At 46.8% G+C, this 14,474-nt stretch overlaps 1 protein-coding gene across 4 annotated transcripts in view; it reads left to right on the top strand.

Annotated features, from left to right (window-relative positions):
- LOC118845748 (high density lipoprotein binding protein) overlaps window positions 1-14,474 on the top strand; it is a 90,437-nt gene that overhangs the window by 52,653 nt on the left and 23,310 nt on the right. For all 4 annotated transcript variants that reach the window (XM_036753768.1, XM_036753769.1, XM_036753767.1 and 1 more), the window contains exons 3-11: window positions 1,095-1,207; window positions 2,217-2,374; window positions 2,889-3,104; window positions 4,681-4,887; window positions 8,351-8,566; window positions 9,171-9,377; window positions 9,469-9,576; window positions 10,903-11,007; window positions 13,942-14,020. In XM_036753768.1, coding sequence (XP_036609663.1) covers window positions 1,132-1,207; window positions 2,217-2,374; window positions 2,889-3,104; window positions 4,681-4,887; window positions 8,351-8,566; window positions 9,171-9,377; window positions 9,469-9,576; window positions 10,903-11,007; window positions 13,942-14,020 — 1,372 coding nt within the window. In that variant the 5' untranslated portion in view covers window positions 1,095-1,131. The remainder of the gene's footprint in view (window positions 1-1,094; window positions 1,208-2,216; window positions 2,375-2,888; window positions 3,105-4,680; window positions 4,888-8,350; window positions 8,567-9,170; window positions 9,378-9,468; window positions 9,577-10,902; window positions 11,008-13,941; window positions 14,021-14,474) is intronic.

The following is a 14,474-nucleotide window of genomic DNA, read 5'->3' as shown; positions in this document are numbered from 1 at the left end:
GGAATTTGATCCCACACCTGTTACTTCTGTGTCCTGTGTTCATTCCATTCCCTTTGGGTGACTCAGCAAGAGGGAGGCGGTAAAGGGACTGAGGATCAGAGAGTGACCTGAAGTTGGATTGGCATGGCGAGGTGGGCTCTTGGGGGTCTGCTGGGACAAGGCAAGCCTTCAGGGAGTGAAATAAGAACCCAGTCAGGGTTCCACAGTGAAAACCTGAGAATGAGTGACTCCAGTCGCCTTGCTCTGTGGGTCAGAGGTCTCCAGGCAGGGCTCCGTCTCAGACCTGATATCTTCACTTGGGTTAGTAGGCAGGCCCAGGTGAGAAGCTCTTGGACAGCTCCAGGGAAACGTGGAGACCTGCTGTCCTTGGGCCTCAAAAAGGTTCTTGTGGTTGGAGGAGGGTTGTGCTTCCATTAGAGAAGTAGGGCCTCAGGGCTTCTTTGTTAGAGGGAAAAAGAGAAATCTGCTTAGGAGAGGCATGTGATGATTGGCCCACCAGATGGGGAATAAACATAGGGAGACACTTTGCTGGGTGCACTATTTTCTGCAAGAAATTCTGTGATTCGTCTTGAAAGAACGGGAAAGATGCTCAGGGCTGACGCATGGGTTGTTAACTTCTTGGGTTACAATGAGTTTTTATGATGGGTTCCCCTCACTGCAGGGTACTGTGGCACCCTCCCCTTTTGTTTCCCTGCCTGGGGCTTAGGGAACATTGGCAGTACGTGACACTATAAAGGATGAGGAAGCTTACCTGGCTCATGATTGGCCCTGATGGCAGGCTTGGCCATGTCGATGAGATCACAGATCCATTGACCTATTGAGTTTAGTAGAGCTTTTGTTGAAAGTTCATCTAGGCCTGGACCACTCATCTTGGTCCTCTCCATTTCTGTTACTTCTGGAAGTTAAGCGGCCATGATGTGGGTTGTTTTGGCAGCCCTGGAATGATACCAACAGCAAATAGAGCCAGGGGCAAGCTGTTGTCTCGAGTTTGGAGACTCTGTGGACCTCGGTGTTGCTACTTAAATCTGAGAAGTTGAGTCTGCTCCATCCAGAGAACTTGACTTCTCCTTTCTTGCTTCTCCCCGCTCCTTCAGTGGCATACCCGGATTGTGTGTAGGTGGGACATCGACAATGAGCTCGGTTGCAGTTTTGACCCAGGAGAGCTTTGCAGAGCACCGCAGTGGGCTGACCCAGCAGCAGATTAAAGGTAGGGTGCCGTCACCCTGAGATCTCGGACATCTATTGCATCCATAGTTTTCTGGCCTTAAATGCCATCCATAAAGCCTTGTTGCATGTTCCATTGGGGTAGCGGGTAAGGACAGTGCCTTGGGTGCACGTATTCTGAGAGTAACTGTATATCAGGTTGGCGACTTGGCCTTGCAGAATCTGCGCTGCATTGAAATAGCCACAGGGCCTTCAAATACTAAGCTCATTATTACTGAGCTCCAGTTCTTAAAACATGTCCTGAGTTGGTTTTCCAGTATTTGTGCCAAATGTGTGTGGGTTTGGTCATATCTTCACTGTTTTACTTTACAAAGGAGACCTATTTTCTTTCTTTTTTTTCTCTTTTTTTTTTTTGGATGGGGGAAGGCAGGGCAACTGGTTTTATGTGACTTGCTCAAGGTCACACAGCTAGTAAGTGTGTCAAGTGTCTGAGGGCAGATTTGAACTCAGGTCCTCCTGACTCCAGGGCTGGTGCTCTATTCACTGTGCCACCTAGCAGCCCCAGGAGACCCATTTTCAAGATAAACATGTAATGGTTTGAGGTATGCTTTCTGTACTTGAAGCAGGCAAAACCAGCTTGCCCACGTAAGTATCCTTTGAGGTCAGGGACTAGAGCTTGATGTACTCAGGTTGGATTCAGTTGAGCTTAGCAGGCATATCAGTGTACCTCCAGCATCCCATAGGTGATGGGCTGTTATTAAGGGGAGAGAGATGGACCTGGGCATCAGGTCAAACAGGGTGATTTTAGCAGGCATTTCTTATAAATAGAGGTTTGTTGAACTTACTGTTTGGAGATATCTTGGGAAAAATCCAGACATCTTTTCAGTGTTTTCTTTTTCACCCCAAAGCCAAATTGTGAAAGAATGGGAACTTTGGGGTTTATTAGTGGTTATCACTCATTCTCTGCCTTTTTGTTTTGGGATTTAAGGTCTCATGTGCTGTTTTTCACTCTGTGTTTAGAACAATACTATAAGTCTTTGTCTTTTCTGCAGTTGCTGCTTTAAATTCGGAAGATGAAAGTGACCCTCCAACTTACAAAGATGCCTTCCCTCCACTTCCTGAGAAGTCTGCTTGTTTGGAAGCAGCTCAGGAGCCTGCTGGGGCTTGGGGCAACAAGATCCGACCCATTAAAGCCTCCATCATTACTCAGGTGGGAAACTCAAGAAGTATCTTGTGGAAATGGCTCTGACCCAAAGGAATGTACTTAGACATGGGACGGGCGTTTGAGCTGTAGAAAACATGGCGAGAGCTCCAAAGCCAGCTTAGGGAAGTCGCTGAAGAGAAGGTCCTCTAGATGGTTGTCAGAGAGTCAGTAGGGATCTGCCCTGTCTTCTGGCCCATTCTCTTGGAGCCCCAACAAGTGATCTGCAGTGATAGGGAGCTCACTACTTTAATTTAATTCTGGGGTGACATTAGTAAATGGCTTTTTTTCTTAAATTTAGTGGAAATATGCCTTCCTTCTCCCAAGGCTGAACTTGATTGATGCTGGGGTTATACAGATATTTTTTAGTGTAGTCAACCAAGGTCCAGAAGAGGCGCTCGAGCAACTTTCCTCAAATTGAGGCTGTGCCCACTTGCAGGTAACAGGTCCCTCAGGTTCAGCTGGGGACAGTGAGCTGTTGTCTGTTGGTCTTATACCTTTCCCTGTGCCATGGTCTGAGCAGGTGTTCCATGTGCCCCTGGAGGAGAGGAAGTACAAAGACATGAACCAGTTTGGGGAAGGGGAGCAAGCCAAGATTTGCCTCGAGATCATGCAGAGGACCGGTGCTCACCTGGAGTTATCCCTTGCCAAAGACCAAGGCCTCTCCATCATGGTCTCTGGAAAGCTGGAAGCGGTCATGAAGGCTCGGAAGGACATTGTTGCGAGGCTGCAGACACAGGTCAGTCTGAATTCTCTTTGGCCTGTCTGGGCCTGGGTGTGTACCAGTTCTGTGTATGCCGGGGACAGTAGGCAGCAGAAGACCAAAATGGCATTGGAATGCCAGCTCCCACAGGAGGGAGCTGGTTGTAAGCTCAGCTCCTCCTCTGGAAGAGAGGTGTGGGTGGGGGCTCTTTTTGGCTCTTAGCTGTTGATTTCATCTTTTGCTTGATGTTGTCTTTGCATTAACTAAATTCCAGTCAGTGGTTTACATCAGGGTTAATTCCTTTGGAAAGTGTGTAATGTTCCCTACCTGCAGCCCCACGCTTCCCTGTCATAAGCAAGAGGAGCATATGTCTCATGTCCTCAGGAGCCATAATGCACCATCCCTGTCTGTATTTTGGAAATGTCCTCTCTGTCGCTGACCTCAGTGACCGATGCCCAGCCCCAGGACAGTTGCTTCACAGGCTTGGAACAGTTTCCTAACTTGGCTCCCATAATTCCAAGTTGTTTTTCTGGGCAGTTTGACTTTTCACAGCTGCATCATGGAGGATTTAGTGTGACTGTCTTCTTGGATGAAATGAAGCCCCTTCAGCATGGGCTATCTTCATGGTTTGTCATTGTCACCAACTTGTTGCATGTGACATAAAAAGCTCCAAGTTCTTGTGCTTTGCATATTTCTTTATCAATTTGGAGCAGTCTTCATGTGGTTCATTGGAATGGTTTTTTGAGAACTGTTTATTCAGACATCAGTTCTCAAAGGAGAACTCGTAGGCTGCTTCCAAACAAGCAGACTTCTCAGCAACCATGTGAAGGATTGCTCCAAATCACTAATGAAGAGAGAAATGACATAGTTTGTTAGGAGGTCACTGACCAAGTCCCCAAAGCACAACACTGGCAGCAGACAAGCCATGGATGTTGTCTATGGATAGATGCCCACAGAGACGTGAGCTGCACCCCAGTGACCAGCATGGGGAGCGAGAGATGGAGAAGGGTGTAGAACTGATGGTCACTGGGCAGTGGGTGGCGCTCCTGTTGGTGCCAGTTCCTCTGAGTATCAGGAAGCTTGCGCAAGTAGTATGGGGCTCTCCCCCCCCCCCCATTTGACAGCTGAGCTTCTCTTCTCAAATAACCTGCACTGATTTTGTTTCTGGTAAGAGGTTTTTGAAAGTTCAATTCAACAGAATGCTTTCTCTTGTCTGTTGGATCATCTCTTCTTTGACTGTGAATTCTGTCTATCCAGAATTGTTGTCTTCTAGGATGGGGCCTTTCCCATTTGAGTTTCTCACCCTTCTGTAGCTTTATTGTGGTCTGTGGTCCTTTACACCCAGTGGCCAGTGTTGTCGAGGCAGGAGCCCTCCTGCTAGGAGAAAGTGTTTTTGTATTGGTCCAACCCCAGGGCACAGAGTGAAAACTGTGCCCTGGGCCAGTTCTGACTGATGTGGTGACTCTAAAGACATCCTTTTTCAGAAGTGGTGGCTTTTGTCATTCACGTTGAGCACTTATCTGTATTGTCTTGCAGCTGAGCTGCTTGTGTAGGGAAGGAGAGCATCCTGAGTTGTCCTTTATATCCTTTTTTTGGGGTGGTGGTGCTGCAGGCTTCAGCAACGGTGGCTATTCCCAAAGAACATCATCGCTTTGTCATTGGCAAGAATGGTGAGAAACTACAGGACCTAGAGCTCAAAACTGCAACCAAGATCCAGATTCCTCGTCCAGAGGATCCCAGCAACCAGATCAAGATCACTGGCACCAAGGAGGGCATCGAGAAAGCTCGGCATGAAGTCCTGCTGATCTCAGCTGAGCAGGTAAGGGAGAGGAGCCAGTAAGAGTGGTAGCTCTTTCCCTGAAATTTTGTGTGAAATGAGGTGATTTGCTAGCAGCATGTCCAGAGAGGTTGTGATCCCTCCTGCTACCGAGAGTGTGGTGTTGTTGGGAAATTTAATACTAACATTTTTCTTGTAATCTCAAATATTGAAACTGAAATGTTGATCCTTTTCCTCTTCTGCTTATCTTTCTGTTAGATTTCTCCAAAGCTGAGAGAGGAATGTTGAAGTCCCCTGTCACTGTCATTTACTCTCTGGCTTCTTGTAGCTCAGTGAATGTTTCCTTTATGAATTTGGATGCTCTGGTGTTTGGAGCATCAAAGTTTTATTTCTAATACTGGTTTGTTGTCAGTGGTTCCTTTCACCGTGAAGTAGTTTCCTTGTTTCTCCCTTTTTGTTTTTTGAATGTTTTCATTTTGTCAGATAGCATGGTGATGACTCCTGTTAAACGCACATCCTCAGAGTTTTATCTTGTGTACGTTTTTGTGTTTCTCATGAGCCACAGATTGTGGTGTTTTGTTTTCTTATCTAGTCTGTCAGTTTTTGTTTTTTTTGTTTCATTTTGTTGGATTGTTTAATCCATTCACATTTAAAGTGATGAGAGGCTAATATTTTCCTCCATTTGTCTGTAATCTTTTTTTTTTCAAGTTACAGTTTTTTTCTCTTTTCTACTATAAAATTTTGTCTCTTCAGTTACTTTGGCTTAAATCTTTTGTAAAGTGGCCATATTCCCACCAACTCTCTTCCTCTTATTGCTGATTCTTCCTGCCCTTTTGTTACCTCTTTCCCTTTAGAGTTTTGCTTATTGGTTCCTTTTCCTTTCCTGCTTTTATCTAGTTATTTAATTCTTCCCATCTTTTTTTCCCTCTCAGTTGATTCCCGTCTTCTGTCCTCTCCTTCAGTTAGTCCTGTTCTGTTTACCCTAGGCCCTCATCCTCTAGTTCATGACTTCTGTCATTTTCTGACATCTCTGTTTTCTCGGTATAGAATCAGAACTTCCAGGGCTTCCGTTCTGGGCTGCCCACTCTCGGCACATTCTGCCACACTGCTTTGTGGAGCTTGCCCTGCAGATTGCCCCTTTCTACTGTACCTCCCTCCCTGTACGATGCCAATTCCTTCAGGTGCCCTGTGCCAAGCCCGCTCTTCTCCCTCGCCCACCCCACTCTCATGTTCCTCATCTGTACCCTCCCTTTATTAGCTTCTTTCTCCACTTCAGAATCCCCTCCCTGGATCTTTTCCCTCCTGCTCCCCAAGTGCCTCTTGGCTCTCCAGGAGTTTCAGCTCCATTCTCCTCTCCCCGCCCCGCTCCATCCTAGAACCGGTGGTCTTGGATTTGGCGGTAGCTTGGTCGACATCCAGCACAAGGTCCCCATGTCTTTTCACAGAACATGTCTTTACCCATAGGAGTATTCCTGTGTAGCCCCCTCCCACCTCCACAGCAAGGCCTTCCTCTTCCCCTCCTCTCCAGCCCGTAAACCTTCTCTCCTTCTGACCCACTCATTGTAGGCACTTTGCTTTCTGAGACCACAGGGGTCACTGTCCCCTCATTACTACCCTTGGATTTGACCCAGGCACATGACACATGCCTCTCTTTCCTTCATGTGCCCTCCCATTTTGTAATGGAGTCTCACAAAAAACATCGATCGGCCTGTAGCCAAGGGGTTGCCAAGTTCTGTCTGCACTGCCCTGGTCCCATCTTGCCACTTTATTTCCACCTGATTGATGCCTTCCCTGCAAGAAGCCCCTTCCTGGTGTCCCTCTTCTGTCCCTCTGTTGCCACTGCATTCCTTCATCTCTCTGGCATTTCTTTTGTCCACAGTGTTAAAGAAGTGAATGACCTCTTTGGGACTACTTTTCTTTCTAAGAACATTTCAAATACCTCTTATTGAAATCCATCTATTTTTTCATTTATGGTTAAGCTCAGATTTGTAGGGTATCTCCTGGGGCTGCTCCCCGATGAGCTCCAGGGCTCTTCAGAACACCTCAATCCCTTCCCTTCTGTGGTTTTTGCTGGTGCAGAAGAATTTTGTGCTGTTTGAATTTCCTTTATATTGGAAGGCCTTTCTCTTGATGGCTTGCAGAATTCTGAACTGAATTGTTGAATTTAACCCCGTGTGAATTAGAGTTTGTTGCCTTTTTTTTTTCTGGAGGCAGTCTGAATTCTTTCCATTGGTATTTAATTTTCCACATTCAAAAGTTCTGCACAGTTTGCTTCTGTTACTTCCTGCATTATGTATGGGCCTGTCATGTTCCTCTGGAACCTTGGGTGGGACTTAGCTTGTCTCTGTGCATCCTCTCTTCAAGATCACTGTGTCTTGATTGGATGAAGAGCATGTTTTCTTTTAATAGTCTTGTTTTTTGCTCCTCTTTTTTTCTGGGTGATTCTGTCTATTTTGCCCGTTATTTTTGCTGCACAGGCCATAATGATCATTTCTGTTTCAAATCACTCAGGAACCACATGTCCCAGAGTGTCCTCTGTCTTGAGCATTGGGTCACTGCCCTTGTTTTGTAGTATTTTTTCATTTACCTGCATTCATTTGCTGGGTCTGGACCTTTGACTGTTAATGTTTTCCCTGTTGGTTTATCTGCTTATATTCTAGGTCCTTGAGTTTTCTTCTTCCTGGGATCTTTGGCCAATTTAATCTTTTTTTGCTCATTTTCTCCTCCTGCTTCCTTTCTGACTCCCCTTCTCAATCATGACCGTTTCCCTTGGGGCTGGATCTCAGAGCATCTCAGCCTTTTATACTGGGCAGTTCATGGCTTTTTGGGACCAGAACTGGCCAGAGCTGGATGTGATGCTCTTCCTTCAGGCTTGGTGGAGCGCTGCAGACTCTGGCATAGTGTGCTGTCATGCTGGTGTAACGGAGTTAGTCTGTGGCTTGGGTAACTGAAGTCTGGTGGCATGTGAGGTTGAGCTCTTTTTGAAGCCCAGACACGTGTCCTGCCCCTTTGCCTCTGTTCCTTCAACTCTCCTGCAGAGATCTTTTGCAGCACTGAATGATGCTGCAGTGGCCCTGGCAAGCTTCCAGAGTACAAGAAAGAGGGAGGAGGCCTGGGGCGGCCTCATTGCTAGAAATATGCTGCACCCTGGGTGACAAGGCTCACCATAGACATTGGTTCACAGCATTTGTTTTTGCTTCTTAATCTTCAGGGCATCATTTTTGTTCTTGACGGGGCATCGAGGTTGTGGGGATGGGAGAAAATGCTGTCCATGTACCATTGTGGTGGTCAGTGTCTAGGAGATCTAAGTGTTGGTGCTTTAGCACTGTTTGCAGCTGTGTGCGTGCTTGGGCACTTGTGAGTGTAGTGTGTGTACTTATGTGCACATGGGTGAGTGTGCTTGTGTGTGTGTGTGTGTGTGTGAGTGTGAGTGAACATGTATGCGTGTGAGTGTAAGAGCCACATGCACGGGCGTGCCTTGCCCATACCATGGTCTTCTCCCCAGGACAAGCGTGCAGTGGAGAGGCTTGACGTGGAGAAGGTCTTCCATCCATTCATCGCAGGGCCCTACAACAAGCTGGTGGGTGAGATTATGCAGGAGACGGGCACTCGCATCAACATTCCACCACCCAGTGTGAACCGCACTGAGATTGTCTTCACTGGAGAGAAGGAGCAGTTGGCGCAGGCCGTGGCCCGCATCAAGAAGATATATGAGGAGAAGGTGGGTCAAGGCCACACCGACTGGCCAGGGTGTGTGTGGGGGGGTGGTTCCCAAGCCCTCACTCTGCCCTCACCCTGAGTGCGTATTTGTGTCTGCTTTGCAAAGTTCTTGGCTCCTTGATGACATAAAGGGATGGGTGCATTTTAGGAAGTGAAGAACCTGTGTGGACTAGTTTCCGAGCAGTGGGATGACCTCTGCAAAGAGGGCAGGACATTGGGTCTGAGAATCTGGGCAGGGGAAGGGGCCTTTAGAGAACGCTTCCTGACATTGGAGCGAGAAGTTTCTCCTTCCTGCCGAGACCCTGGGGTCCAAGTCACCTAGAAAGGGGTCCCTGCAGCCCCAGAGAAACTTCAGAAACCACACCTTGACAGGCTTTACATGGGGTTAGATGGCCATTTATTTTGGTCGTTACTGTCTGTTTGAGACGAGCTCCCTAGCTCTTATTCCTTGTGTCTGGGGTCCAAGGCTCATTTCCCAACTTGGACCCCAGACTGGGAGCTCTCTTGGTCAGTGCCTCCCTCCTATCCCTTCTGCTCTTCTCCATGGATGCCATGTGGTCATGTCCCCTGACCCCCTGACCCCTGCCTGCCCTGCTTGTCCCCAGAAAAAGAAGACCACCACCATCGCAGTAGAGGTGAAGAAGTCTCAGCACAAGTACGTCATCGGGCCTAAGGGCAACTCCCTGCAGGAGATTCTGGAGAGAACGGGAGTGTCAGTCGAGATCCCCCCTACAGACAGCAGCTCAGAGACTGTGATCCTGCGTGGCGAGCCTGAGAAGTTAGGGCAGGCACTTACTGAAGTCTACGCCAAGGTGAGCCTGGGCCAGCACAGGCTTCTCCACTAGCCAGCCCCACAGAGGCTGGCAGTTGACACTTGACAGGCCTCTCTTTCCTTCTCCCCAGGCCAACAGTTTCACAGTCTCGTGTGTTTCTGCTCCATCTTGGCTTCACCGTTTCATCATAGGCAAGAAAGGGCAGAACCTGGCCAGAATCACTCAACAGATGCCTAAGGTAGGGATTCGTTTCTCCAGATGCTCCTGGGGGGGCCATGGGAGGGGCAAGTAGGCTCTCGGTGGGATCTAGCTCCTTTCAGCACATGAAGTTCCTGTGCCCTGGCTGTCCTGTGACAGGCAGTGCTGCATCTCACTGTGGAGTTTAGAGGTGCTGGACTTGGTGTGAAGGAAGGCTGGCAGACCACTTGGTAGGGCCGAGTCACAGACCTCATTAATACCTTTGAGAAGGCATTTCCTTGGACATAGTTCCCAGAGAGCCGGGTACACTAGAAGAACCATGTCATGGACCACGGGAGCTTTGTAGGGATTCAGGCCCAGGATTGGCTGGAGTGTCCTCTGCAGTCCTCACTCAAAGGGAGCTGCTTTGAGGATTTGGTTAGTTCTCTGTTACCTTTGTGGACAAGCGTCTAGGGAGAACAGCAGACCTGGAGCACTCAGACCGAGGCTGCCTTTCGGTGTGTTTTGAGCTGATTTTAGAAAATAGAGGTTTCTTTCTGGTCCTAGGGAGTCATAAGTCTGAGAATCCTTTTAATTTAGAATTTCCCAGGGGATGATATTTGTCTCTGTTTCTTGGCTGAGGCCCCTGCTTTATCACTGTTTCAGGGGTACCTTGGATTTCCTTCCCACCCTGTTTCTTGTGCTTGCTATTTGGCAGTTTTGTGCTGTGATCAAGCAGTTTTTAGGCAGTTTTTCCCACTCTAGTCTTCTCTTGGCAGGCTGGATCCCTACTGTGTGTCCCTGCTGTTCTGCACATCATCTGAGAGGATTGACTATCCTAAAGACACTGAGAAGTAGGCAGTGGCATTGGCTAAGAAAAGGGGCATCTGAGTGCCAGTCCCAGGTCTGCCCTTGTACTAGGGTTAACGTGGATGCTTTGCAGCTTCATACACGTGTATGAAGCACCTACTCTGTGCCAGGCACTGTGCTCAGTGCCAGGAAGACAAGTCAGAAAAGGACAGTGCCTACCCTCTAGGAGTTTGCGGTCTAATGGGGGCACCTATCCCTTCTTGCCATGGGGCTTACTGTCTTTATGTGGAAAAATTAGTGCCTTTACCTAGAGGAGGATCTCCCTGTTCCCTTTGTGCTGTGACACTCTGTAATTCATGGTTGTTTTCCCATGTGTCGTGGGAACGAATCTATGATTCAGTCTTAGTAGAAGTGAAGAGAACATTTGGGGCAGGTGCTCAGAAGAGTTTGCCCCCTGGCATACGCCCCTGTGGCACCTGGGCACCACAGCTCTTTGGAAGTTTGAGCTGATAACAGGATTGGATTTAGGTGGGTATTGCAGATTTGGCATTGGCTTTCCTCTCTTGGGGGGTTGCAGGTTCACATAGAATTTACTGAAGGAGAAGATAAGATCACACTGGAAGGACCCACTGAGGACGTGAATGTGGCTCAAGAACAGATCGAGGTCATGGTCAAGGATCTGGTAAGTCTGTGTAGAGTCTGAACTGCAGCGTCTGCGAGCAGAGGGCATCCTGATAATGAACAAGCAGAGAGGAGCCTTTCAGATTATTAACTTAACTGTCCCTGAAGCCCAGAGATTGAATAAAAATACAGCATCCAGCCCCAAGATCTTAGATAAAACTCTTTGCTTCGACAAGGTGGGAACAGATGCCTTCTTCAACAAGGAATCTCACTCCCCACCCCTGCAGTGCCTTCCCCAGGTTTGTCTCCGTGAAGCTGCTGCCTTTGGCTCTCACTTGTCCATTCTCTTTCCTTTTCTTCTTCCCTTCTTCCTCCTTTCCTGACTGGGCTGTGAACAGTCCGGGCTTTGCAGATGTTGCACCAGAGATATGGCTTCTCTCTCGTCATGCTCGTGTCATCACCAGGAATGGCTCTTTCAGCACCTACTTGAATAATTCTTTGTACAGCGTTTCCAGCTAGTGGTCGCCCAGCCTTTGCTTTAGACCCTCCAGAAGGGCTGACCCAGGATTCGTGAAGTCCTGCTTTTTGGATGGCTTTCCTTACTAGCAGCCAAAATTGTCCTGTTGGACACTTGAATCCAGTTCTGCCTGTGCCCTGCACAAGTCCAGTCCTTCAAAGGCACAAAGCCAGTTAGTCTTGCCCCTCCCCCAGTCATCTCTTCTCCACTCTGGATGGTGTGAAGTGGGAATGTTCCACCATTCTCCCATCTCCTTCTCAGGGCACCTCTCAGTATGTATTCTCCAGAACTAAACATGTGATCCCCATTGCTTTCTGGCCATTGCAGAGTACACCAGTGTTAATACCTCTCATCTGAACTGTTATTAGCTGTGCTTCCCTGTTTAAGGGGAGACTTGAGAAATTGAATTTTTGACTGGCTTGCCTTTCTCTTACTCCCTTCTATGAGAACAATACAGGATCTTAGACTTCGGTGCTTAGTTAAATCCCTTGATCTGTTCGTTTAGTAACCCTAAAGTCTAAAAAGGAAATGAGTCTTTGTCCTGTGGCTGATCAGATGCTCACTTTCTGTGCTGCTGCTTCCCTTTCTAAAGGCTCGTTACGCTTGCCTTTAATGCTGTGAACAGATTGTTCTGTAACTTTGCCCAAAAGTCACATGCACTGATCTGTAGTTGAGACTTTCTTCCCTTTCTTGAAAAAAAGCTACTGTGCTTGTTGGTTCTTTGAGAAGAATCTTTTATCATGACGCCACATGTGCTTCATATTGATTATTGTGTACAACTCTGTACATTGTGTATTTGGCTGAACTGCAGTTGTTGGGTGTCTGGATTTTTTTAAAAAATTTAATGTTTTTTCCCTAATTACATATAAAAGCAATTTTTAACAATTTTTAAAATTGTTGAGTTCCAAATTCTCTCCCTCTCTCTTTCTCCTCCCACCTTCATTAAGAAAGCAAGCAGTTTAGTATAGACTATACATATACAGTGATGCAGAACATTTTCATGTTAGTCATGTTGTGAAAGTAAAGAAAAAGTATACTTTATGCATTCAGACTCCATCAGTTCTTTCTCTGGAAATGGATAGCATTTTTCATCTTCAGAATTGTCTCGGATTATTATATTGCTGAGAATTGCTAAGTCATTCACAATAGATCATATCATACTGTTGTTACCGTATGCATGTTCTCCTGGTTTCTGCTCATTTTACTTTGAATCAATTCATGTAAGTCTTTCCAGGCTTTTCTGAGCATTCTGCTCATCATTTCTAGCACAATACTATTCTATCCCCATTTGTACACCACAGTTTGTTCAGCCATTCCCCAATTGATGGGCATTCCCTCAGTTTCCAATTCTTTGCCACCACTAAAAGAGCCACTGTAAAGATTTTTGTATATATAGGTCCTTTTTCTTTTTGTTTTTTTGTCTCTTTGGGATACAGAGCCAATAGCGTGTTGCTTGGTGAAAGGGTAAGCATGGTTTTATAGCCCGAACAGTGGTTGAATCAGGATACCACTTCACCAGCAGTATATTAGTGTCTCACTTTTGCTTTGTCCCTTCCACTGTTTATCATTTTCCTTTTCTGTCATGTTAGCCAGTCCGATAGATGTGTGGGGTGGTACCTCAGTCCCTAATCGGTGGCGATCGGGAGCATTTTTTCATATGATTATAGATAGCTTGATTGTCTTGTGGGGAAACTGCCTGTTCATATTTGACCATTTATTAATTGAGGGGTGGCTCTTTCTTATATAAATTTGTCTTTATTCTCTATATGTTTGAGCAATGAGGTCTTTATCAGAGAAATTTGCTGTAAAACTTTTCGCAATTACGATTGTTCTGTGTTGCCCATCTTCCTGTTTCCCCTTATATCACTCTCCTTTCACCCTTTCTAGCCTCAAAGGTGTTTTACTTCTGACTTTTACCTTCCCCAGTCCCCTTCCCCTTCTACTTCCCTGTAGGGTAAAATAGATTTCTCTTCCCAACTGAATGTGTATGTTATTCCCTGTGAGCCAGTTCCAAAGAGAGTAAGGTTTATACGCTCCCCCGTTCCCCCCTCTTCCCTCCACTGTCAAAGCTCTTTCACACCTCTTTTACATCAGATAATTTACCCCATTTTACCTCTCCCTTTCCAATTCTCCCAGTGAATTCCTCTTTCTCATTGCTTATTTATAATTTTTTTAGATAATCATCTTATATCCATGTAGTTTGTTAAAGTCAACATCTTTACCTCGTATTTAAACTCAGGTAGTGAAGGGAGTGAGGGATATGTCCTTAGAAAAGGTCTGAGGGACTGTAGCAGAGTAAGGGAGTTCTGGGGGATCTGATTTCAGCATGACTCAGAGAGCTCAGGATTGGGCAAGAAGATGGGGGCGGGGGTGTGGAGGGAGCCTGCCAGACCAGCATTTGCTGGGACCTGGATTTGAGTCCTGCTTTTGGTGTTCTTGGGGCCATGAGTTTTAATTTTGCATGCTTTCTCCCCACAGATTAACCGGATGGATTACGTCGAGATTAACATTGACCACAAGTTTCACAGACATCTGATTGGAAAGAATGGTGCCAACAGTGAGTTTGATGGACTGTTGTTTCTCTATCTCTTGGTTTTCTTTCAGATGCGGCAAGTACCCTGAAGCCTCCCTGAAGTGTGCAGGGCATCGAAATGGCTTCTCTTTTAGGAGTAACCTTAGAACAGTGTGAGCAGCCCAAACTTTGCTTTGGCTTTAGTGGGAAGGCAAGAAAATGGCAAGCCGTACCACCTGTGACATTCCTTTTTGTGGCTTCCGTGGTGGATGGCAGGGATCTGTTATTGAATGGGACTCACCTGACTTGCTAGTTCTGAAGGCCTGGGTGTTGCACCTATGGACAAGGGGAAAAGTCCCTTAAATTCTCCTGTCCTGATAGCCAGCTCATGCAGGCTGCAACCTCTTTTTTCTTGTCTGGGCTCCTGATTCTCTTGTAATTTTGGCTATAATTGAAGGAAATGTTGCTTCCCTGTGAAAAAGGCAATTGTTTTCTAGGT

Source organism: Trichosurus vulpecula, chromosome 4, assembly GCF_011100635.1.
Source record: "Trichosurus vulpecula isolate mTriVul1 chromosome 4, mTriVul1.pri, whole genome shotgun sequence".
Taxonomy (NCBI): Eukaryota; Metazoa; Chordata; class Mammalia; order Diprotodontia; family Phalangeridae; genus Trichosurus; species Trichosurus vulpecula.
This window is presented reverse-complemented; position numbering and strand designations above follow the sequence as displayed.